The sequence below is a fragment of the Corvus brachyrhynchos genome, unplaced genomic scaffold (genome assembly GCF_000691975.1).
Source record: "Corvus brachyrhynchos isolate BGI_N302 unplaced genomic scaffold, ASM69197v1 scaffold167, whole genome shotgun sequence".
In the NCBI taxonomy this organism is placed as follows: domain Eukaryota; kingdom Metazoa; phylum Chordata; class Aves; order Passeriformes; family Corvidae; genus Corvus; species Corvus brachyrhynchos.
The window spans coordinates 226,315-252,150 of NW_008239547.1; the positions used below are offsets into that span (position 1 = coordinate 226,315).

General features: G+C 37.0%; 1 protein-coding gene across 1 annotated transcript in view; it reads left to right on the forward strand.

Moving 5' to 3' along the window:
• The window catches only part of MALRD1 (MAM and LDL receptor class A domain containing 1), a 238,264-nt gene that overhangs the window by 201,622 nt on the left and 10,806 nt on the right, over nt 1–25,836 (forward strand). Inside the window, exons 37-38 of the mRNA XM_017741406.1 lie at nt 25,169–25,251; nt 25,340–25,430. Coding sequence (XP_017596895.1) covers nt 25,169–25,251; nt 25,340–25,430 — 174 coding nt within the window. The remainder of the gene's footprint in view (nt 1–25,168; nt 25,252–25,339; nt 25,431–25,836) is intronic.

Below are 25,836 nucleotides of genomic sequence, written 5' to 3' on the forward strand. Positions count from 1 at the left end.
ACGGAGGTCAGAAAGGTTTGGATTTAAATGAACTGTGTGTTTGAATTTCTGCAACCAGATTTTGGTAGCTGGGAGGGGGACTACAGGTGGGGCTTCTGTGAAAAGCTGCTGGAAGATTTCCCCCATGTCTGACAGAGGCAATGCCAGCCAACTCCAAGACAGACCCACCAGTGGCCAAGGCCGAGCCAACCTGGGAAGGTGGTAGCACCTCTGTGATAATATATTTAAGAGGAATAAAAAAGTTATTGCATGGATGTAATTGCACTCAGAAAAGAGAGGAGTGAGAATATGTGACAGCAACAATTCTGCAGACAGCCAGGTCAGTGGAGAAGGAAGAGCAGGAGGTGCCCCAGATGCCAGAGATAAGATTCCCCCACAGCCCATGCTGAAGACCGTGGTGAGACAGCTGTGCCCCTGCAGCCCATGAAGATCCATGGGGATGCAGAGATCCACCTGCAGCCCATGGAGGAAACCCACACCAGAGCAGGTGGAAGCCTGAAAGAAGGTTGTGATCCCATGGGAAGTCTACACTGGAGCCGGCTCCGGGCAGGGACCTGCAGACCCATGGAAAGAGGATCTCATTCTGAAGCAGCATTCCTGGCAGGACTTGTGATCCCGTGGGGGATCCACTCTGGAGCAGCCTGTCCTTGAAGGGCTGCACCCTGTAGAAAGGGACCCATGTTGGAGCAGTTCCTGAAGAACTGTAGCACATGTGAACCCATGCTGGATAAGGTTGTGGAGAATTGTCTCCAGTGGGAGGGACCCCCCCAGTGTAGCAGAGGAAGGGCTTCTCTCCCTGAGCAAAGTCAGAAACAACCTGCAATGAACTGATGATATGGTCATTATCCATCTCCCTACACCACTGGAGGGGGAAGAGAAAGAGCCCGGGAAGGAGAGCAGAGTCTGGGAAAGGTGTTTTTATGTCCCATTGTCCTGCTCTGATTTTGATTGGTAATAAATTCAATTAACTTCCCCAAGTCTGTTTTGCCCTTGACGGTAACTGGTGAGTGATCTCTCCCTGCCCTTATCTCAACTTGTGAATCTATTTTTTGCATTTTCTCTCCCCTGTCCAGTTGTGGAGTGTAGTGATAGAGTGGCTTTGGTGTGCACCTGGCATCCAGCCAGATTCCACCCACCACAAATTGTTTCCCTGAGGATGAGAAAACTAACTGACCAGGATGCTTGATATTTTATGTGTGCTTCTGTATTAGCAGACATAGATAACAAATTATCATATGGCTTCCTAACTATGCTGAACTAAACCGTGCCTTATCTCACCCTCTGGGCAGCCACATGAAAGCCAAAACCATGATCATTCTCTTTGTGGTCAGAGAGAAAGAATTGCCATCAAGCCCAAAGTGTCTTCTCCATTTTTAACTCTAGTTCTGTACATACTCAGGGTACCTTGGCAGCTGTATAAATTCCTTGGAGAGAAGAATATATCAGTTGTGTATAGACACATGCATTGCACTTAGGCTAACCTCAACAAGTGCCTTTGTTGGAAAAGAAGACAGTATTGGAGGCAACAACATGTGACAATAGCTTCTTTAATGTAAGTGCTAGGTGAGATTATACAGTAAGGATTGTCTAAATTCTAACATTAAATGTGTTTAAGCTCTGGGTCATTGACTTAGTATACTAGAAGAATATTTTTATTGCTCCATGAGTTTCTTGTTTCCACTTTTAATTTTCCAATTTCTTACTTTAATCCTTTTGCCATTCATTCTTATTAGCTATCGTGTTTTCCATTGATGAAATGTCTGCTCAAGCGAGTTTGGTGGCAAAAGTTGTGCAAATATAAAAACACTCCTTAGGGTTGTAAAGTGAAGCTAACGAGTTTACTACCTACAGTAAAAGGGAGCCTGTGTTCTGCAGTCCTTGCATGCTTGAGTTTCCTATGCAAGCTACTGCTAGTGCAGCTTTGCATGACTAGCAGCTGAACAAAACAGTTTTAAGCAGGGCTACATAGAGCCAAATATCTCAATGTGTGCTTTTCACAGAGCAGAATTCCAGTTTGAAAACACTTATTTCTCCTCTGATGGTTTCATTTTCAGATTTTAAGTACTCTTTTGCAGTCAACTGATTTTTACTTATTTTCAGGTAAATTAAAGTGCACAGCTTGATTTATATTGTAGTCTATCAAAAAAATTTAAAAATTTAAAAGTCAGGACTTATTAACAGACTTCAATAGATGGGGAAAAAAAGCTTTTATTTGCCTTGCTTTTCTTTATCCTTTATTCTTTATCTTTTGTAAACCAATATTTTATTAATGTGAACTTTTTTGGGACTTAGGAAAATAGAAGATCTCCTAAAACCTATTAATATTTTAGTGTGTGGAAAATATTGTTTATATAGTCATAGAAATTAATTAAGATTATCTTCCTGGCTCTCTTGCTTTTAGAGTTTAAGGTGGGATGATTTGGCAGAATGCATTTTAAGAGGTGACACAGCAGCTACTCGTTATTATAGTTCTAGTGTTTTAATAGGTGTCACCAACTTTTTCTTCATTTATAGACTACTCTTATGACATCAGTAAAGTCTATCACTTCCTTTGATGCTAATAAGATCAGCACAAAACTCCACATACTGAGAATATTGTACTTAATGGAAGTAGCTGAGAACTTTTTTCTGACAGATCATAAGATAATAGAGGAAAGCTAAAAATGAATATACAGATGTGTTGCCAATACCATAAACTAGATTATCCCAGTACAGCAAGTATAGCAAGTATTCTTCATTTAGGTTTTAAATCTATACTTACACGTATATACATATGTACATATATACATATATACATATATACATATAATGCTTCTACAGCTATCTTTCTAAAATTTTCTGCCCTTAAAATTCTTTTCAGTATGCTGTTACTACCTGCAGCAACATAAAAGTTTCTGTAAACACAGGAGTTGGTAATATTCCTATTGCTTTGTTCTGATCTACAAAAATCATACTGCCACAGAACTATGAACACCTCATTTCAAGATGGGACCATACAACACAACTGGGCATTTAAATATAATATAGAAGTTGGTATATTATCAAATTATGCTTTCTTAGCTTTTTAAAATTATATACATATTTATATTTCCACCAAAACATATCAGAGAGTAAGAACAAAAATAAGATTTTAATAAGTGACAGAATGAGACCACAAGAATGGACCTGACAGTATTTATTTCTCTCTGTTAAATGTTTTTATATGGCAGAACCATTCTGTAGTTGAAAAAGGTGGTGAAACACTTATCATCATTCTCTTTGCAGTCTTATACCTACAAGAAGGTCAGTGTCACTTGAATCTTAGTCTTGTGAAAAAGTCTTCCAGAAACCCTTTGCCTCAATAATCCTGAACTACTCTGCAATTCTACACTCTGAACTTCCCCTAATGGTACAGGTTGCATTTGTACTTTGCACATTATTTCCTGATTTTTCATTTTAAGATGCATTCTTACCCATCACATCTCACTGAATTTTTTGCCCAAACTGTCATCAGCATGCATCTCAGTTAATGCAGCATTGACCGTCCTTGCTTGCATGACTAAAAAGCTTTTAGGCCAAAGTTCTTCAAAAGTAACTGCAGAGAGGATTTTTCTTTTTTATGTCTCTGCTCCCTCTTCCTTATTGCATCAAATGTTAATTATTGACCCTGCTTTCCTAGCCTTCATAATTTATTCCAACTCCATCTATAATTTTATATTCAATAAGTATAATTTGAATATGTTTCAAATACTGTTTGCTCGAAGAGAGTACAACCTGTCCCCTACCCACTAAACAACAACAGCAATAGTTTGTCTATGTTTTAACGTGTCTCTACACCCTTGTCAAAGTTTAGAGTAAAATTAGACAAAACTCTTTGTACTTATTGAGCAGAAAGTGCGTTTCTCTTTCAAAATAACTTCATTCCAAATGTTCATGAAACAAGGACTGAGTGCAGAAAGGAATTAGGCATCTGCTTTCCTCATAAATCCAGAGAATCAAAGCATAGTACAAAAATCTTGGCTTTGACATTTGAGCTTCTTTTACAACTTCTTTTCTTCAGTCTCTTGCCTTGTTTTTTAATTACTTACTTTGTTCTGGTAGTATGAAGTCCTCAAAGCTGATATTGGCATGCAAAAGATGGAACAAATAATTTGATAAATGTTCAAGATTGTCTTTATTTGAATATATCTTCTTACATCTATGAAGAATGTACAAGTAGTCACAAAAAATGCACAGCAGTGAACTGTACAATTCATTTGTTAAGGCAGGCTAGACTGCAAGATTCAAAGCTATGTTGATATTTCAGAAGTACACATCTGCTGCAGTATTTATCAAAATTAAGCTTCCCCTTTCTAGGCTGACTCAAGAAAGTACTTTATAGTTCACAAGATCTTTGGGGAAAAACAAAGAAAACAAACAAACAAAAACACAAAATCAAAACCTTAGTTGATACCATGGGCTAAACTCATTCATTTATACCTTCTTTTTCCTTGGAACTTGGGAGAAGAACAATATGCATTCAACTTAGATGATATTAAGGATAATTCTTAAAAAGACAGACAGATTTTCCCCTGGTTCTAAAAATTCTAATTTTTTTAGACTTTGCTAAATATTGCATGATGGAATTAAAGATTAGTTAGAAGGTTTATCATGTTTTCTCCTTTCATCTTTCCCTCTCAAGGACATGTTAATAAAAATGAGAGTAGAGAGTAGAATCACAGAATCATAGAAATGTTAAGACTGGAAAAGACCTCCAAGATCATTGAGTCCAGCCATTAACCCAGTCCCACCATGTTTCTGCACAACCATCTCCGTAAATGCCACATCCACGTTATTTTTTGAACATTTCTAGAAGTAGTGACTTTACCACTTTTCTGGGCAACCTGTTCCAATGCATGACCACCCCTTTAGTGATTTTTTTTTTCCTAATATCCAAACTAAACCTCTCCTGGTGCAACTTGAGTCTATGTCCTCTTGTCCTGTCACTTTTTACTTGGCGGAAGAGGCCAACCCTCACCTGGCTGCACCCTCCTTTCAGGCAGTTGTAGGGAGCAATAAGGTCTCCCCTGAGCCTCCTTTTCCCCAGGCTAAACACCCCCAGCTCCCTCAGCCTCTCCTCATCAGACTTGTGCTCCAGACCTTTCAACAGCTTCATTGCTCTTCTCTGGACTTGCTCCAGCTCTTAGTGTCTTTGTTAGTGTTATTATAATGTTAATCTTCCTCATAGTTATTGTTATTCTTGCTTAAATTCTCAAGGTAAGGAATAATTTTTTTAACTAGAATAAAGCATTTTCAAGTTTTCTGGTGAAAAGCAGAAATTTTATGAAATATACTGAAAAATGCTGTCTATTCAGATAAGTGTCTACTTAGTTATTTTTGATAGAAAATATCCCTTCTGACCAAGCCAAAACCTCTGGAATATTAAGAAAATAATACTTGTCTTTATTCTTAGACTGTTTCTTTCCATACAAGCCTGGGCTATCACTGTACAGACACACCAGGGGCATGTATATGTTACATGATGAAGGGGAGAGGTTCTGAGGAGATGGAGTAATTTTTCAAAATATGAATAAACAATTTTTCTTCTTGTGAATGTTGTGTGTCCTCAATACAAAGTATTTCCATCCAATATCCTGTAACAGTCTCCTTTCTAATGTTACTGAAATACAAAAGATGTCAGAAGACTTTATCTGTGGCTCATAGTATGGTGTGGTGTAGTGTAGTTAACCCTGGCTAAATGCCAGATGCTCACCAAAGCCACTCTGTCACTCTCTGTCTCAGCTGGACAGGGGAGAGAATATGAAGTGAAAGGCTTATGGGTTGAGATAAGGACAGGGAGACATCACTCACCAGTTACCATCACTGGCGAAACAGACCTTGACTTTGGGAAAGCACTGATGGTCTCAGCCTTTGCCAGCAGCAGGTCCGTCTTGGAGCCAGCTGGCATTTTCTCTGTTGGACACAAGGGAAGCTAATGGCAGCTTCTTACAGTAGCCACCTATGTAGCACCTGCCTGCTTCCAAAACACTGCCACACAAAACCAAAACATGTAGCATTAGTGAAACAGGAAGCACAGAGAAAATGTAAACCACATTTTTTTAGCAATTTAAAAAATTATTGAAGCTAAGTTTTCAGAGCAGTGCCAAGTGTGTGCATTCCTTATGACCAATTTTACTATTCTGCAACAAAGAACACACAAGGAAATATTTTTTGCTGTTGTTATTTTTAGGGCTGTTCAAGCAGCAGTTTCAGACACAGATTTATGAAGCCTGGCAGTCCTGAGAATAACTGTGCAATTCTGGAATTGAGGATTTCTGAGCTTAGGATGTGCAGCTTCCTTAACATAAGGTCTTCCAAAGCATACAAGCAATTTTAAAGCCCATATCCTACCTACTTTCAAGAGGCTTTTTGATAAAATATCATTTAAATATTAATAAGGGTCACCCTTTTCATCTATGACTTCATCAGTAACAAGCTTATAATAGTGCTACCTCTCCTCCAGAACTTTTAGTGTGCTTGTTCAAACTCTTTATGAGAGGGACTCTTTGGACTTTGGTTTGACTTGATGAAATGGGACCCAGATATAATAACAAACACAGGAACTGCAGTAGTAAATTTTAAGTAAACAGATGTTAAGTTTCTACATACTTAGAGACTTCTGATTCTAAACCAGTTTTTGGAAAAAAATTATTTTGTTTCACTGTGAAAGCATAATATGTTCTTTGCAGAACACTTGGATTTTCTTGTGTACTTTTACCAAAAAATTGAAAACCAAATTAATTATCAGCACACTTTTTTGCTATTTAATTTTTTATGTTACTGAAGCTCCTGGAAGACTAGTGTCAGAATAAGGCAATGATAGATGTACATAATAGTTTGATGAATAGATTCTGCTGGACTTTATTTGTGAAGTACTCTAGTTCGTGAGTAGACTCTAGTTAAGAACATTCAGTAAATATTATTTTCAGTCATGTAGTAAAGCCAAACTGGAATGATTTATTCTTCCTGGAATCAGTGCTCAACTTTCAATGAGGCTTTTAGTTTTTTGCTCATGATGTCACATATTATATACAGGAATAAATCAGATATCCTAAACAGCAAGCAATATTTTTCTGTCTTTAATTTCTTCTCACTTCTTTTATGTAAATGTTGGTTTATGTGTTCATTTCTGCTTCCTTAGACATGACTGTGGACTATAGTTCTTGTAGGAAAATATCAATGATATTAATTGAAATTCCACATCTGGGATCTAGGATAGACTTTACATATCTGTTATCAATGAATGTATCAAATTCATCTGTATTTTCCAAAGAATGCCAGGGTAAGGTATGAATTGATGCAGCTACAATTGCTCTCTAAACAGTTCCAATCTTTCCAAATAATTATGCTACGTTTTCAGCCAGTTCAGGCAAACCACAATTATATGCAGATCATAAGGGATGGAAGGATTATTTGCCTTTCCATCCACATTCACTTTGAAACCCTGTGTTTATAAAATGTCATGAGAAAAGCAGTGCATTTACTGACCTTCCTTATGATTAGCTAAGCTGGAGTTTAGGGGCCAGAGAACGACTTTCTTCCACTGCATGGTTACCACAAAATAAGTACATCTGCTGTAACTTTAAAAGTGTGGATCCAGTAATGCTTTTTTAACCACCACAGATATGGCACACAGGACATTTCTCCAATTCTTGGCTCTTGATTCCTGGTGAAGTCACCACCCACAAAGTATTGTCTGTGCAAGTCAGACTTTGGCAGCAGGCTCAAGAGCTAAGGCTCAGACCCAAACCATAAGAGATATGTCAGCAAACAGTTTAACTTCCTTTTTGCTGTGTGGGTGACCAGAGCAACAGGAAGCCTGCTTTTATTGAATCCTCATGGAGAGTAAGTTCTCAAAGTCTCTTTCTTGAGGAAGAAATAAAAGGAGAGTTGGAACGGAACTGCTTAGGAACAAGCTCAGGAAAAAATAATTAACCTCAAAGATAAATAAAATCACATAAAGGTTTATTCACAAGACCACCAACTGCATGAACACCAAGTGTGGATCTCAAGTTAACCCTTAAACCTTCAAGAAAAGGTTTATAATAATCTGAGGTACTAGCAAAATTCCAGTGGTGAAATAAAAAAACAACATTCCGTTCTCAGTTTATAAAACTAAGAGGATCTTTCAGTTTTCGCTGATGTTCATACAGGCTCTACAATATGTATATGCCTGCACCAAACCCTGTTTCCACTCTTGCCAATACTTTGGCCCCACAAGATTTGTATTTTTAGATTCCTTCTTGAGCACTATAAGAAGTACATAATATTAAGTGACATGACAATAATAACTGAAACAATTCTTCAATGGATGTAAATGTTCTTCTCTCCATCTGTAAATGTAAAGTGAAAAAGCCACTCAACCGTACACCAATGTTTACTCCATAAATTAGGCAGATTTTTGCTCACGTCTTACCAAAAGGAAATACTTTGAAATAGAACTTTTAAAATTGGTTTGTGTTAGGCTTGAACAGTTTTTAATAATACCCTGGATCTAATTTTTCCTTTTACTTTTGAATTTGTTTCTAAACTGTCCTTCACAGAGTTAGACATTTATTGACCTTTATAAACTACAACACTTGACCTTGACTTTTTTCAAGCTCTGATTTGAAATTTGTGACAAAGCCCAGTCCTTCAAGTACCCGTTCTGTTTGATTGACAGTTGCCATTTTTGAATGTTCAAAGAATCATTTTTATAATCTTTATCCTAGGATTTCACATATTTAAATTTATTGGATTTTCCTTGTGACCCTTAACACAGCTGATTCAGTTTTATTCTTTGTTATAGTCTTATTTTGCCCCAGTTTAAATGTTTTGATATTTAGGTTACTTCAGATCAAGCATGATTTTTTTTTTTTTTTTTTTAATAAGTAATACCAACAGAGTCTCTATTATGTGAAACCAGTGATATGGGTGTTCTTTTTCATTTGTGTTTAGAACAACTCATTATTTTGGTTTTTGTTGGTAAGTGTGCCTTTCTTCCTCTTTTTTTTTCTTCATAAGATCTTCTGTGGAAAAATCCTACATAGTAGTCATGTGACATTTATCATCTGTCCTAAATATAAAATATTAAGGAAGATACTTTTTTGTTGGAATTCCAATTGAAATCAAGTGAAGAGGCTCAGAAAATATTATTATCTGTAAACTCTTATGGATGGACATCACTTTTAATCTTCCATCTTCAGAAATCCTAACTGCTCCAATGGTTGTGATAATATACCCATCTAACTGTTGGCCTTCAAAGTAAGTCTTGGAACATAAAATAGGATTATAAACTTTTCTTTCGCTCCTGGATATTTGAGAAAAAGAACATGAATTGAATTCCTTATAATAGAAGTCTGCCATAACTAACTTCTTAAAGCAGAAAATCTATATATCCATAAAATGTTAAAAAAATATATATGTAAATCAAAGTTTGAGATTTTCTGTACAGCATCCCAAAAGGTACTTTAGGTACTGCCACTTAAAAGTCTTCCTTCTTACAAGCAGGGGAGAAGCAAATAATTGTATTTTATTTATGTAATTATTTGCTTGTTTATTTTAATGTATTTAAGATTAGAGTTAATATTTTGGCTTTCATTTCTGTCAAATCAATTTAGAGTTTATTAAAAAGCCGGGAGAGGTGGGTGGCAGGGGCATGTGTATGCTTGAGGCCTGAGCCAAAATTTGTTCTCTGAACCATTTCAAATAGCTTTTACTCTCAAATAGAAATTATTCCCTGTCCTTCAAGTCAATTAATTTAACCTTTCATCAGGTCAGCCCGAGCAAAGAGCTGAGTTTTCTGTATTCAGTTGGCTCAGTTAAGCTCAGGAGAAGGGCATGCAAGAATCAGGCAGTGTAGCAGAGAAATCTCTCCGGTGGTGATACGTAGATGTGTTTCTAAACTGGTGAAACTCTGAGTCATTTTAGAACATTTCTAAGACCTTGTGCCCAAGTAATAGTGAAAAGACTCTCAGTCAGGCACAAGAAGTATGATCCTGATTATGTGAACAATTATGAATAAATTAATTGCTAATACAGCCTCTAATTACTGCTAATGTGTTATATAACATAAGCAAGTCTAAAGGGTTATATTGTAAGCAGGTTCACCTAGAAACAGACAAGTTTGCAGTCTCTGGCCTTGAAGCATGCACATTTAAAAGGCAGCAAAGCACTTATGTAGTTTCTTTAGAATTTTATCTCTGTATTCGACTGGATTTTAGTGTTTTTACTCTCCTGTTCAAAAGTGAAACCCTGGCAGGGCAGGGATCCACCTGGAAGATGCCTACAACCTCATGAGACCAGTTGGCCCAGTCTCCAGCAGCGTTTTATACATTTTCAAGCTGCTGTGCACCAAAGTGAATCACAATCATCACAGCTTTCCCACCTCTGGAATCATTTATTGTGCAAGCTTCCAGACAGTTCCTCCCACAATAACCACCTGGTGTCCTTATCTTAGGGCAAATCACATTGTCCATTAGAGACGCAAGGGGGAAGGAGGCAGGATGCCCACAAAGACTCAACTATAGACCCAATTATCTCTCATCACTCACAGACCTTAGAAATAACCACGGGATGTGTTCAGTTAATAATGGAAATAGGGCAATGCCAGTTACAGAGGTGGAGAGAGATTACCTGAAGAGCTAAAAATTAAGTTAAAGGTAGCACATTAATGATGATGATGGCAGAGGTGTAAATACTTATAAAATATTATTTTGTCCCGGTATTGTTCCTCACTGTGTAAGAGCTGAGGGAAGAAAGTAGATACTGTTTTTTCTTTCCATTTTCTTCTGGGGTGAGCCTGACTACAAGATTTTTCACAACTAATTTTCAGGGAAGGGAGAGAGGGCAAGAGGGAAGGGAGGATGGGAGGAAGGAAGGAAGCCACAGTGTATGCTGTCAGCTGGCTATGCTAAAAGCATGCTCATTCATCAAGATTTCCTCTTGTGCCATTCGTCAATATACAGTTCTGGCACAGGGCTGCTCTCTGGAATTTATAGTAAATAACTGCTGAGCCTTCCCTTAGTCTATTCAGATGTAATGACTTATGAGAAAAGGTGTGTCTGTTTGGGACTAAGTCTTAGTAGACATTGGTCACAATTGCAAACAGAACAGTAGAATTCTGTATCTTTAAACTTCTTTTTTATCCTGATACACTAAGGAAACAAGTTAGTGCAACTACTGTTCTATTTGTCAGACCATGACTCTTTCTACCTAAATCTGTATTTAGCTGGTCTGTCAAATTTGACAAATCTTGACGAGAGAGAGATGTCCAAGATGTGATATCCCTAGAACAGTTTTTAAAAAAATAGGTACTGAAGAATGACCTGAAAACCTAATTTTTAGTCCCCCGCTGTCTTTAAGGCAAAATGGAAGCATGAGCCTCAATAGTTACCTATCCCTTTTGCCCTGCATGTATTTGCCAACACAAATCTCATGACACAGCGCTGTCTTGTCCAGCAGCACGTGCTCATGTGAGAGAGTTGAGATCTGAAAGAAACAGGCTAAAGGTGGAAGAAATCATTAAGACATGAGAAATGTAATTTTATTGAGTGCACGAAGGGATGGGAGCACATAGAAAACTAGGCATCATTAAATCCAGTGTTAGCAAAATATATTTTTATTAAATTTTCTAATAATCACAATATACAATCTAATACTTAGAGGTATTAAAGTCTTACATAAAGACATAATTTAGAGAATAATGAAAATGAACGTTTTTATCACTTGTGCTGTATATTAAAAAAAAATATTTTATAAAGTAAGTTCCAAACATTGGCTCACAGAAAAAGTCCATCAAGCAAGATATTCTCCTCTGGTTTCCACCTTTTCAGACAAGCAGAGGCAGGCTCAGACTCCTGCAGCTTCATAGCAGCTGCATGTCTCCTCTTGTACTTGTGCATGGGAAAACACCTGCAGACGCAGCTGCTACCTTAGCCAATCATTTTTACTGGACGTTTTACCATATTGTAACACCCAAAAGATGGAAATCCCTAAAGGAAACTTTAGTTCTGTGGCTGGCAAGGTCACAATATATTATGATCTACCTTGAGGTCAAATTCAGGCCAAGAAAAGAATTGGCTTTCTTTTCCTAATAATATTGTTATTTTTTGATCCCATAAGATGTACTTGCAAAATGCTCTATCTTAAAAGTGGATGTGCCCAGACTAAACACAAAAAAGGCTTTTAAAAAGTCAGCTTTTACTGGAATCTGAATTAGAATACTATTTAAATTGAGAAACCTCAGTGTGACTAGGAACAATAGAGTAGAAACAAGAACATTTACTCAGAGCTGTCCCCTTGACTACTTGTCCTCACAGATGTGTTCTCACTTCCCTGTTTGTTGTGGTTAACTCAGACATTTTCTGAGTAACTGCAAGCTTTGCTCCTTCTCCTTCTGTTCTAAAGGAACATCCCCTGGGCTCTAAGGGCCTGTCTCTTTCCTCTCCCTACAGTTGTTCCTCAGCCTTTTTAGGTGAACCACAGGCCAGCAACTTTCCAGTGTTTCCCTGTCCTGCCCAGCCTGATTTCATCTGCCATCTCTGCTCTTCTCCCCCTCTCTCCTCTGGCTGGTCAGTAGTTTCCCAGAAAAGAACAGCCTCCTTGCTCCATCAAGAGGTTCAAGCTATCACACTAAATAAATGAATTTAACATAAAGCCGAAACTTAATATGCATATTTACCTTTGGAAACAAGCAGGCTGAGATTTGAAGAATTTCAGTATGAAAATCAAGCACTGACTGTTCTGGATAAAATGGCAAGAATGGACAACAAATTAGCCTTGCATTATCCTATCACTGTTTCACAGCTCTCTACATGTCCTTGGTGCCCACAACATATCTTCTGGGCTTCAGTAGGCTAGGTCCAGATGTGATTCTGATGGTGAGTTGTGGTTAATATCACAATATAACCAAAAAATTATACCATACAAGTTTTGGATAGAGAAAAATGGTACCATAGACTACTGAACTCTAACACTTATACTATTTCCCAAGGCAAGAAAAAGGACAGAGAAAAACAGGCAGGAAACTTTTAGATGAAAAAACTGGAAAGTGTAAAGAGAAAGGTCATCAATTACCTCACAAAAAGAAGGATAAACTTGGGGTTATTCTTGTTTTTACATTAACAGTGTCAAAAAAAGTGCTGTGAAAAAAACCTGCTAATAAAAAAAAAACTAGCAAAAGAAATTGAAAACATCAATGTCTAACCTCACTCAAAAGATTGTAAATTATCTTATGCAAATAAGTTCAGTCTCTTTTTACACACTAGAGAGTTGATTACCTCAGGTCATATTTGAGAACATATATGTAATAATATAATATATTACAAACTTATTTACTCTAAAAGAAAAAAGGAACCAATGTACATCAATGCGATACATTTCTTATTATAATTATTTGAAGATATTTGTGAAATTTTGTTGTCTTGTCTTGGTTTTCAGCTATTTGGTGTAGAAGAATAAAGGCAGAGCATTGTACCAGCTTTGTAACAGACTGTTTCAAGAGCAGTAAAAAAAAAAATCATCTGCTAGGAACTCTGCAGAAAAAAATATACATTTTTTGTTCCAAATAGATGAAAAATTGCAATGTCCTTAGATGACGAGAAGTGGGTTAATGAAATCACTTTTTCAGCTATATAAAAGCTGACTTCAGCTTATATAAACCTCTCAGTGCTGTGGCTTTACGAAATGTAAATCTGCCCCTTATTGATACAGAATGTTTGTCATGGCTCCCTGCCACCTTGTCCCAAGTGCTGCCATAAAATCATCAGCAGAAAAACAGAACATAGCAAGGATTCTTTGATCTTACAGGTTTTTGGATACTGCCTCTGTCTGTTAGGGCTGTTGACAAGCAATGCAGGCTAACTAGGCTTTTGTTCTGCCTGGCAGTACATGCTAAAGGAGCATAAAGGCTGCTCTGAATTGTTCTATGTACAGTGATTCATTGCACAGTAGTGTTAACATCAGGGGAATAGTTCTCATTTCTTCATCTGTACTGCATATTCTGTGGCTGTAACCAAGAGAAGACTTTACTGAATGGATGCTGGAATGCTGTTAGAAATTTTTCTATCATTAGCTATAGCTTACCATATGTTATTAAAAATATGTGACATGTGAAAGATCACAGGAAAGATTTTGCTTCATCAAAGTGCCAAGTATAACAGTTGAAATTAGCTCTTCTATCAAACTAATTCAAATAAACCACACTTAGACCTATTATATAATAGGTCTGATATATAATATAATAATTATTATATTATAATAATATAATATAATAATAATTCTCCTCAATAAAAGTTTCAAGAATGCACTTGGAGTTCAAATTTCTCTTCATATCAATAAATAGAGTAGTATTAAGTGCTGACACTTGAAGGTTTAAATATTAAGAACAGAAGTGATGATTTAGCTATTCATAATAACAATTGGGGGTTTTTCTGTTGGATTCTTTCCTTTTTTTAATTTGGTATTGTGAATCTGCAGTATGCCATGATTATAATCATGTTGCAATGCTAAACACTGAATACCAGAATTAAACCTTAGATTTGGGAGGGAGGTCCGTGGCAAGTTTGTGATCTTCCAATTAAATATGGGCTTGAACAGGCATACCTGAGGGTTTGAATTGTAATTGCATGGGAATCCTCGTTCCATCTTCTCCTAAATTCTCGAGTCTTCACTCTGTAACCATAACAACACTAAGAGAATGTGGAGCTGGAAGAAATGTTGTGATGAAATTATTTTTATGGCATCTAAAGTGTCTTAGGTTCTCATAAATTGTTTAAAGGTCATTCCTCTGAAGATTCCATAAATTTAACTCGATAACAAGAGACTAGAGAGAGAATTCCCCAACCATCTGTGAAATTCACCTCTAATACCTGCAAATTAGGCAGAGACAACATCCCTACATTATTTTCTATAAGGCACACTGGCATGTGTAGAACTCATTGCATAACTTAAGTCTTTTCTGGGTGATGTGCAATTCAGAGTGTAAACCACTGTCTCTCTGGCACATGGATGGCAAGCAAAAGAGAAGTTTCATGTCTTTTTTGTTTGGTTTGGGGTTTTTGTTCATATAGGCATATGTTTAAAATCCAAGGAAAATGTTTAAAGAATGTGTTTGTGTTGATGTAATCTTAGCCTGTACTTGTGCACCTCCCTTGTACAGCAGTGAGAAGCAGCATAAGATGTTATTGTACAGTGCTGTCCCCTGTGCAAGCAGATAAATTTGTGACTGTCTCAGAATGACAAAATGATTTATAATCTCCAATATATACAACAATCCACCTGCCAGGAGCAATGTCTGGTGTTGGCAGGCTCTGGTTAAAGCCGACCATTTCAGCTGATAAAATGAATAACCCAATGCTGAAAAGGGGCAGCAGAAAAAGAAAGAAATTTTTTTTTTTACTTTTTTTTATTATTTGTGACAAGTTTGTAGTTTAATATAGTCAAAACACTTCCATGATGTAAGCTTTCAAAATAACTATTTAATTTCACCTGGACATTGTAGATTCATTCATATATGAAAGCTATTCACAGGGTAAACTGCAGTGAAAAGCAGATACATGAACTGACTGAAATAAATACCTCTTATTTCTTACTTAGCTATAGTGCAAAGTAGTGAGTATGTAGTATTGTTAGTATTATTGATTAAAAGCAATAAGACCAAATATTAAAAACAAAACAAACAGAACTCTCCACCAAAAAACAAACAACACCCCAAAAAAAACCTCAAAAGAAACAAACAAGAAAAAAATTACCAAACAAAACCAAAACCAATAATAACAACAACAAACAAACAAATGAAATGAAACAAAAAAAGAAAAAACCCAACCCATAATCTAGCAAAAAACAAAGCAATAAAGCAATGGTTTCTGTGATAAAACACAGGCACTGTAAACATATTCAGATCTTTTATCAGGTTTTTTACTAACACAGAACTCTATCTGTTCTATCACAGTGTTGTAATTCAAGCAAAAAGCTTTTTCTTCGGTGAAATGAGCAGGTCTCTTCTATAATTTATTGCATTATTTCCTAATTTTGCTTAAATGTGAAATCAGTGCTGATTTTAAAAGCAAAATAATTTTGCTACCAGCTGTCAATACAGCTGCACAGCCAGACTTTCTGTCAGGTCATTCCTTAATCTCTATTCAGCCCTCTAAAAGTTGCAGCTAAGGTCTATATTTGAGACACAGATATGTAAAACATGTTTTCCAGAGGTTTTGTTTCTCTATCTCTTTCTCTCCTTGCCCTCTTTCTCTCTATATTCTTCCCTTACTTGGAGTGCTCTTCAAGAGCAAATCAAACATCAGCTACAAATGCACATTCCACAAAGAGCAAAAGGGAAGGAGGGACAGAAGAGAAGCATAAGAAGGTCAAAGAAAGAAAGGCATGTAATATTGGACAAAAAGAAAAAAAAGAGGAAGAAAGAACTGGGAAACAAGATGGATAGGCAAGCTGGCATGAAGGACTGCTTCTTTTCTGTCAGCTGATTTAAGATAAGGTGTATCTCTTCAGAGAAATTTTTCACTTTGCTTCAACAGTTTAGGTGCTGCTGTAGGGATACAGATTTCTTGAGTAGGTTCATATGGCAAACAGTAACGTGTAATACTTCAATCTCCAAGGCTCCTTAGAGCCAGAGAAGGAGGAGATTGGTCACGTTTCTCACTAGAGAAATGCTCTACGTGCCAAGCACATCGCTTGCAGTACCTGCACCAAACTTCCCTCAGCTGACAAGGTGCCAGCCCAGTGCTCACAGTATCCCATATTTTGATTCTAGTTCATAAAATGACTAATTTTCACTGCTTTATCCAAGCTTAAAATGATAAGAATATTTTATGGACAAAGCCATTTATTCTGAGGGTCGCTTTTTGCAAGCACAGCCCCAGAAGCAGTGGGCAGAAACTCAGTTGTAATTTGGGCTCTTATCTCCAGTCATCAGTGATCTGTGTCCCTACTGCATTGTTTCAAGTTGTTTCTTTCTCTGTTGTGTGGATGTCTCATGTCAGCATCAGTTAGAATTAAATCATATGTTTGCTGGTAGTTTGACCTTTAAGTAAAGTAGGGTTGAAATACTGGTTTTGTCCTAGGGAAAATTTTATTTTAAAAAAATCACTTTTTTTTCTCCTTAAAGAAATCTTAACACTTTTAATTTGTTTATTATCTAGCTAAGTGAATAGTCATTTCATTGCTGAATTTAGCAGCAAATTCTTTCTTCAGTGCCAGGAGTAGCTTCACAATGTGTCCCACTGGAGCTTTTAACTCAGTGATATAGTAGTGAAAAATCTGTTATCAGAAAACTATTATTTAGGAAGGTGGGGAAAGGTAGCATAAAAAAGAGTGTAATTGTTTAAATGGTGGATTTCAGGTCTGACCATCTGCTGTAGATACATACTTCTGCTTCATTGCTGCAGCTGAATAAATCTGTGCCATAAAACTCAGTGCATGTCACATACCAACCTTCAATAAATTCTGCTGGGGCCTATTTCATCAAAGTGTAAATGCACAAATGCAAATGACACAGTAAATACTTTCCATATAGGTCTGCATTTCCTTATGATAGGATTAAATCCCCTGGAAAATCTCTGTCATGTGCAAGACTATCAGACACTGGTCTGAAATAGAAAGAATTTTAGAGAAGCCACTGTTTTTCAGATCAGTGTAATTCTCATCAGAATAACTTCAAAATTTTATTTTGTTCTGAGGTGTTTAGGTTAGGAGGCAAAAAGAAATCAGGCAGGTCAGGCAAGTTTCAGGTACTGACAGAATTTCTTTAAAATTTAAATTCAAATTCTCCATGAAATATAAGCTTTTTCATGTATCAACTAATTTCAGAGAAGAAATATTTGCTCTGAAATTTTCCAACCTCTCTGTTTAAAATGACAGACATTAGAGAAAGCATTTACCCTTCCCCAATGGAGAAACAGTTTGCCTGCACCTAACAGGAAGTCATTCACCACCTGTCCATGATACAAAACTCACCTTCATGCTCTTATTCTAAGACCAGAAGTTCCTTGTTTTCTGTTTCAACATTTAACAGCAAACATTAAGGTGTTTTTCCTCTTGCCTAGCTGTGAAAAAGTTAAATGTATCTATCCAATCTGAATTATTCATTGTGACACTGTTACAGACAATGGTAAAGGACCCAGTGAGTATTGGTCTTATTTCAGGTAGTCTAATTTTGTCCAGACTGTCTCTAGATACCTCCTTTCCCAGGTAGTTAATGTTAGAAGAATTAAGTTCTGCTCTAAACCTTTAAACTGGTTACCATAGTTTCATTGTGTTTCTCTATATAAAGCAATTAGATACACTGACCTAGTCCTTCCTTATAACAGCTCTCCTATTCAACTCAGGCTGTAATTAGAACCTCTCATTGTGGCTATAAGAGCCATGAGTAATCAGTGTGTCATACTAGGGACCTGGGAGTAGCTCCCAGCACACACTAGGGAAAAGATACATGTAAAAGATTATGATGCCAATATATGAATTTTCTTCCAAATCGCCATCAGTTATCACATTGAGTTGTGCAATCTCTAAAGAGTTTCATTATCTGATTTAAGGAGCTCTCTGTAGTACATATCATTAAGTTCTTGGCTTCTAAGACTTGCTGTGGCAAGGACTCCCTCAGGTCAGTTAAGAATTGTGTAACAAATAGGTTCCTTATTATTAGTTTAAGATGTATTTCCTTTCAGTTTGATTGAATGTTCCAGAAGATAGACAGCAACACACAATTTTTCTTCCATTTACCATATATCATTTTGTTTACTTTCAGCATATCTGCTCCCACTCATCTTCTGTATAAATTAAATCTGATCTTTTCAGTCTCTGCCATATGACTTTAATCACTGTAATCTCTAAAGTCTTCTATCTTACTCATTATGCATACTGCATGCTTTTATGATATGAAGGGAACCATTACTTTCCTTGAATAATCTATGAGGATGCATAGATCTTTTCTCAGAATACTTATAGCTCATTTAGGATCTGTTTATACCTCATATTGCTCTCCTTCATGTTGAATCATTTGTATTTGCCAGTTATGAATTTTAACAGTTTTCAGAATAGAAGCCATATCTAGGTCCTCAAATCCAGGCCTTTGTTATCATACACAGTCACATCATATAATTCTATTCAGAAGTTTAGTTAGCTTTCTTTTATGACCAGTTATGGGGAGTTCTTGCTCCTCTCTACCTTGCAGTGCTACTGGGAGTTTACAGCATCTGGGGATCTTTGGAGTATGTGTGCAAAAGGGTAACTACTTTGCTGAAGTAGAGTTTACTTCTTCCTTCATAATGGAATGAAGAGTTGCTGTTTTCATCAAGAGTCTAGTGAAGCTTATTTTGCATAGTACTGATTGCAAAGACTAGTGAGCAGAGAAACTTCTACACTGATATAGCAGAGAGATGTAAAGTCTCTGTTTTCTGTGAGGAACTGGAGTTGTGGTTTTGGTGGGTTTTTTCCCTTGTATCCTCCTACACCACTCCTGGAGCAGCCTGCACTGCAATACAGCAGCTGTACAGCATGTAGGCATACATGGCACAGCTCCCAAATAATGTCAGCACTCATGTGCAATGTTGCCCTTGTAATGTATTATAAACAGCAAATACACAGCAATGGCAAATCTGAGTTCACACAGAAGGTACTGGCTCACTGCATTGTAGCAGATTCATAAGAACAGTCTCTAAAGGATATTGCAAGGTGTACAGTCATGTTCAGAGGAATGTATAACTACAATCACCCATGTATTACTGCCTCAATCTACATACTGTTAATACCATGTACACTAAATATTTGGCTGAATAACTTTTGGTCACTCTGAATGTACACAAGACATAACAGATTAGGTTTTCTGTATAACAGATTTTTCAGATGAAAATAGGAAAAGGAGGTGTGCTTGGATATTCTGAAATGAAGCTGTGTATCAAGCAGACATGTTCTTGTGGATTAAACCTGTCCTAACTGAACATGGAAAACAACAGAAACCTTGTCTGGTTTTTATTTATCATTCCAAGTGAGATGAGCCACAACCTCAGGCACTAGATGCAGCAACACAGGCAATGCTAAGTTCTTTCCTCTGCATTACCAATATGTATATGGGGAATAGCGAGTTGGAAATACTGGAAGCAAATTTGAAGGGTTAACATTCTTCCTTCCAGGGTGACTTTTCCATAAGAACTTGCTAATAGCAGAAGACATTTTGTCAGGCAGGATAGATTAGGATGTGCACTGGGATGGAAGTATTCAAGTGCTGTTTCATCTGTCTTTCTCTGTTGCTCCTCCTGTTTCAACTATGAGGAGTTTCCTGTCTAAATGGATTGCAATGGCTGTATGTGTATTTCAGATAAGCTTAACACTTTTGTAAAATGTGGTGCTGCTAATTAGTGAAGATGTCATTAGTCCAAGGGAATTAATTGTACATAAATAATGTGGAATTTCAGCTTCATGGCTCAAGAGATAAGTTCAGAGTATTTTCAGAATTGTCTGTCTTAAAAATAAAATAGCAGAAGATTATTAAGGAAGCTCTTCAAAACCCCCATTATCTTGCTAATGAAGATTTAACACATAGACATGGTTGATCTGTACTCCGTAAGGTCCTTACACCGCAACAGCATTGGCTGCTCTCATCTAGAGAGAAAAGTAATTTTCACTTTGAAGAAGCAACTTATCAGCCTCCCAGAAGTACAGTCCATGCACAGCAGTGGATGGGTAGTTAAGAGTGTTCTCCTTCATTATCTGGACTTCAAGTGAGTCATCTCTTGGGTGCATGCAAAGGCTTCTCTGACCTACCTGGAGCTGTTAGAGTAATTAAAGTTCATGTCAGGATTGATTTTCTCAAGGATTGCACAGTACAAAAGTGAAGTTTGACTTGCTTTCCTATAAAGATGCTTGGTATTATTACTGTTATTCACAGATACAGTTTTGCAGTAAGTCAAAGGACCAGGTCTGAGGGTTGAGACTATTTTATTGTGAATGCAAAAGCACAGAAATATGTATTCTGTGCCCTCAGTACAAACACCTAAGCAAACCTCATCCATCTCCTCAAAATCACTGTAAACTAATAGCATGATTGCCCTTACCACCTTTTTTTCCCAATATTTTTATTTTATTCCTCAATGAAAAGAGGGACTCTTCCAGTGTTGTATCAACTGCCTCATACTTCATGCATTGGACAGAGTGTGAAGCCTACAGGAAAAGTCAGTAGATGACAAGAACATCATTTCAATACCCAGCTTACACAGCTGCAAAAGACTGTACAGGCAGAAGGCTCTGGGGAGTCAGACTCACAGAAGGGGGTACATGTACCTCATTTCTTAATAGGTTCTGTGTTTTGTCATGTAAGTTTTGCATAGCTTCTAAAATAGTTTGATTGGCTGGTTATTGCCTGCAATGATTTCTGGATTTTGTTAAATGTAAAATCATATATAGTGGTATAGCATTTTCAAACCTGTAAAAGATTCTCAATCTTCTGGATTTCTTACCAAAACCTCCAACTATTCTATAGAAGACCATACCTAAAATATTTGTTTGTTTTGAAAGTATCCCTCAGCTTTCTAGTAGAGTGAAATAACTGGAGAAGTTCGATAAAAAAATATTTATATTTTATTTGCCTTCATATTGTAGAACTGTTATCTTCTCTAATCTAAGTTACTGGCAGATATTGGTACCAGAAATCTCATTTTATTCTCTCCTCTCAAGTTAGAGAGTGATTTCTCCACCACAGCTATCACTGTAATCAGCTAGAGTTTCTACAGATGATAGCTATAAAAGGAAAAAAATCTTGCAACACATCTATGAAACAAGATTGTTTTGAATATTTAAGACAAACTTCCCTGTATTCTGGGCACAGAAATGCTTGGCTTCATTAAAACCCAGAGGCAATGTTTGTATCATCTGAGAGCCAAGGATATTAATGAGCAATTTTCCCATGTTTTTCTTGGACCCTCACTGAAAGTTGCAGGCTTCTAAACTAGCTGTAACTATTACTTTTTCTTGTCTTTTTTCTTTTTTTTTTTTTGAGAAGATGGAATTTTGTTAGTAACAAAAAAAAGAAATCTTATAAAGAGTTGAATGACTCTCCAAATTGTAACTCAGATTTTTTGAGCAGTCTTATATCTTACCTCAGTGGCAGGGATGATTGCTAAGATCCCCTGTCAAAGTTAAAAAATAACAGATAAATTAATGTGTGAAGATACATGTGGGAGCAATTAACCAACTGATACACTCACTCTTCAAATTTTTTTGTTGTTTAGCACTCCTTTTCTATCCTGGTCTTTAAGGTTAGCTATGTTGTCTTTACTATCTTTGTCTTTTTTTTGCCTTGACTCCTCCCTCTCCCTCATAGTTCCCATGCTTCATGCTTTACAATATTTTCCCCATCTATTTGTTTTTGAATTTGTCCTTATAGCTTACCAAGAGATATTATCCAGAGATAATATCTGGATATAACTTATCCAGAGATATTATCTTTGCTCCATCTTAATCCATTTTTACCCCCCTTTTTTTCCCCAAGCAATGTCGGTGACACTTATGGTAACAACCTAGATGGACACAGTGGAAAATCATTTCACTAGCCAAAATTGCACATTGATAGTCTGACATCAGATTCCTAAGTGGTGTGTGTCATGTAGCATTCAGAGATTTGAAGAGGAATGAATGGCCAACCCAAGAGAGTTTGTAGCTGATTATAAAACCTGTGTGTATAGGAAGACAAACTAAAAGATGCTTAACTTTTTTACCCACGATTCAAACATAGCATGAATACGTGGAAATATTCCATTAATAAATGGAAGTGCAGTATATGAATATATATTTAGATATTTCTGTGTAGTAGAGCTTTCCTGTACTCCTACCAGGACACACATCTGCTTCATGAGAACTACCTCTTTGCAGCCCTGAGGTGAGTTATGCCCTGGTGCCTCCAAACCAGCAAATGGCACCTCTCATTGCCACTCTTAGTAGTGCTTGTGCACAGCTGCAAATCTGTTTTCTTATTCATTCTTTTACAGTCAGGTAAGTTCTGCAGTGACAAGAAAGAGGCCAATTTTGGTTAAAAGCATATCTAATTCAACAGAAAATCTGGCAAACAGGGAGAAAGGAAATTATACAATTGAAAGCAATCAGAAAATTCTTTTGATGGGTGATTACCATCAGATTGCAATGTTTCTACATGGATCCACAGACCCTGGTATGAGCCCAGCTGCAATTTGACATTTTTATGTCATCAGTCTGCATAAAAGAGCAGCTTATGAATGACATGATTTTTTGTAGTATGCTGAAGAAGGAGGATTGAAGATATCAGGTATTTTCAGTCACTGAATACGATGGGTGTCCAGATCAGCCAGAGCTGTCAGCTGAAATTATACCTTTTTTTTTTTTAAAGTTAACACGTCAGAATATGCTACTGGCTCCAGTTTCTAAAGCTAGGATTCATTATTATATCAATTACTAACCTTGAACAAGATAACCCTTTAACCACAGAAAACCCATCTGTGGGGTAAATGGGTTAAGTAAAATCTCTCCCTGCCCACTGCATTTGAGTAGGGCTGGTACTTCCCTTATGCCATTGTCTCTGGCCACAGTTTTTCAATCAGACACTGAACTGCAACAAATTGTGCACCAGTCTCTTTTGGTCTTTAGTGAAGTCACCCTCCTGTCATGTCTGAAACTGGGATATCGATCTGGTTTCTGACATGCCCTGATCCTTCAAGGATTCTAATTGTCACTGCAGCTGCAGATTCTTGCTGCTCCTATCATGCCACCCTCCCTCTCCCTACATCCACCACTCTTAAGTCATTTTCTGGAAAATGAAGCACTCGTCTCCTGAAATGCCTGGTTTAACTCAGTGTGCAACTGCTAGGGTAAGGCACGTAGCCAATACCTTGTGCTAAACTATGGCAAATAGCAGGAAGTCCTCTCTCACATGTTCAAGTTAAATAACATTAATTTAAAGACTTAATTGTGTATATGTGAAGTTTCGCACTACATATTTAAGGAGAGGAAACCACAATTTCAAAATTACATTTTAAAAATTGGTGACTATGGAAAAAAATTGTGGTGTTGCAGTTAGAAAGCATCTCGATATACATTCCAGCCCACATTAATAGTTTGTGAAACTGTAAAGACAGAAATCATAAGTGAAATGAATTTTCCATGCATTTGACATTAGTAGGACTGAAACTGGACTACTACCATCACTTCTTTCTGATGGTCCCTTCTAAAAAAAGTTTAAAATTTAGGAAGCTCATACATCACCAGCCATACATATAATTGGAAAGCTGGTAGAAGTCATTCCATCAGTACACTCAAGGTGGAGTTCCATCATGTGGGGTGCCTGAAATTCAGATGTCGGTATGTGGCCATCCCCCTGATAACCCTTTACACTGCAGCCAGTTTGAGATTGCCCAAACCACATGTGTCTCAGCAAAGGCAGCTGACCCTCACCTGGGTGTCCAGGGTCCCTTCCTTCTGGTGGAGAGAGAAGGCCACAGTAAAAGCAAGTAGACAAAGGCTTAATCGAGGCAAATTGAAGTGACAACTGATACAGACCTTTCTGATTAATGTGATTAACCATTAAGCAACAAGTGTAAATCAAAAGAGCAAAGCTTGTGTCAGATATTTTGTATTTTGGTCACTTCAAATCAAGACTGGATTTTACCAAACAGAAACTTAGGAATAATTTTACATGGCTCCAGTCAAGTGTAGCTTTGGCTTTGACGAGGCATTTTTTGGAGAGGTATCATTTTTACAAAAAATGGAAAAACAAGAGAGGCAAATGAGGTGATGAGAGAAAAACATCTTTCTCATATCTAATTCTGTGTCTTTCTCTACATTAGGGTCCCAGTTCCTCAACTCGGAAATATATTTAGCCCTCACCTGGGTGATACAGGGAAATTAGTCAAATTTCTTTTGCTGTGAGAGAACAATATGATGGCAATATGGACAAGAAAGCCAATTCTAGTCTTTGAACTGAGTTTTATTTTATTTTCTTCTCTTCTAAGTTTGTTTTGTATATTTCTCACTTATATTCCATTATATTAACTTTGATGCTGCTCTTTGTGATTCCCGGATAAGCTTTAGTCTCTGGCAAAAGTGCTCAAAACATTGGCATTTCCTCTGTGCTCATCACTGTTTCTGATCCTTTCTTCTCTCCCTTTTTCAAAAATTCCTGTTCTATTCACAGATGTGGAAAAGGATGGAAAGGAAACCGTTGCCACATAAGTGCTACGCCTCTTCAGCCTCCAACTTCAAGTCTGCTACAAAATGGTAGGTCTGTAAAAAGAAATATCTTTCAATTAATTCTTTGAGTCTTTCATTTTACTTATTTCTGTCTTTGATTGCTCTTATTTTGCAGATATTTGGATTGGATTTGGTATCAGTTTCTTACTGATTAAAATTACAGCTGCTGCCTTATATTTTCTTTTGAAGACAAAAGTGCCAGAAAAGTAAGTGAAACTTTTATTTTGCATATAGCAGACACAAATATGGCACAAAGCAATGGCCAACTGCCCAGGCTCATTGGTTTCAACTTTTAAATCTTCCCTGAAGACAATCTGTCTTCGTATGCAGCACTGAGCAGAAAACATAACTTTGTGACAAAAGCTGACCTTAGTGGACCCAGTCTGGAAACAATGAGCAATGGCTTGATTGCCTAGAATGTTTTGACTGGAGCATCATATGAGTACTCTTAAATTATAAAATACAGAGTTTTTTAGGATATGCCTTCAAATGACAATTCACTATTTCACAGATGTATTTACAAGCCCTTCCTGTCATGCCTCTGATAAGCTCTGCTTTTTCTCTCCTCCCTAATATAAGAGGTTCTTTTTGTTTGCTTTTCTCTAACTTCTG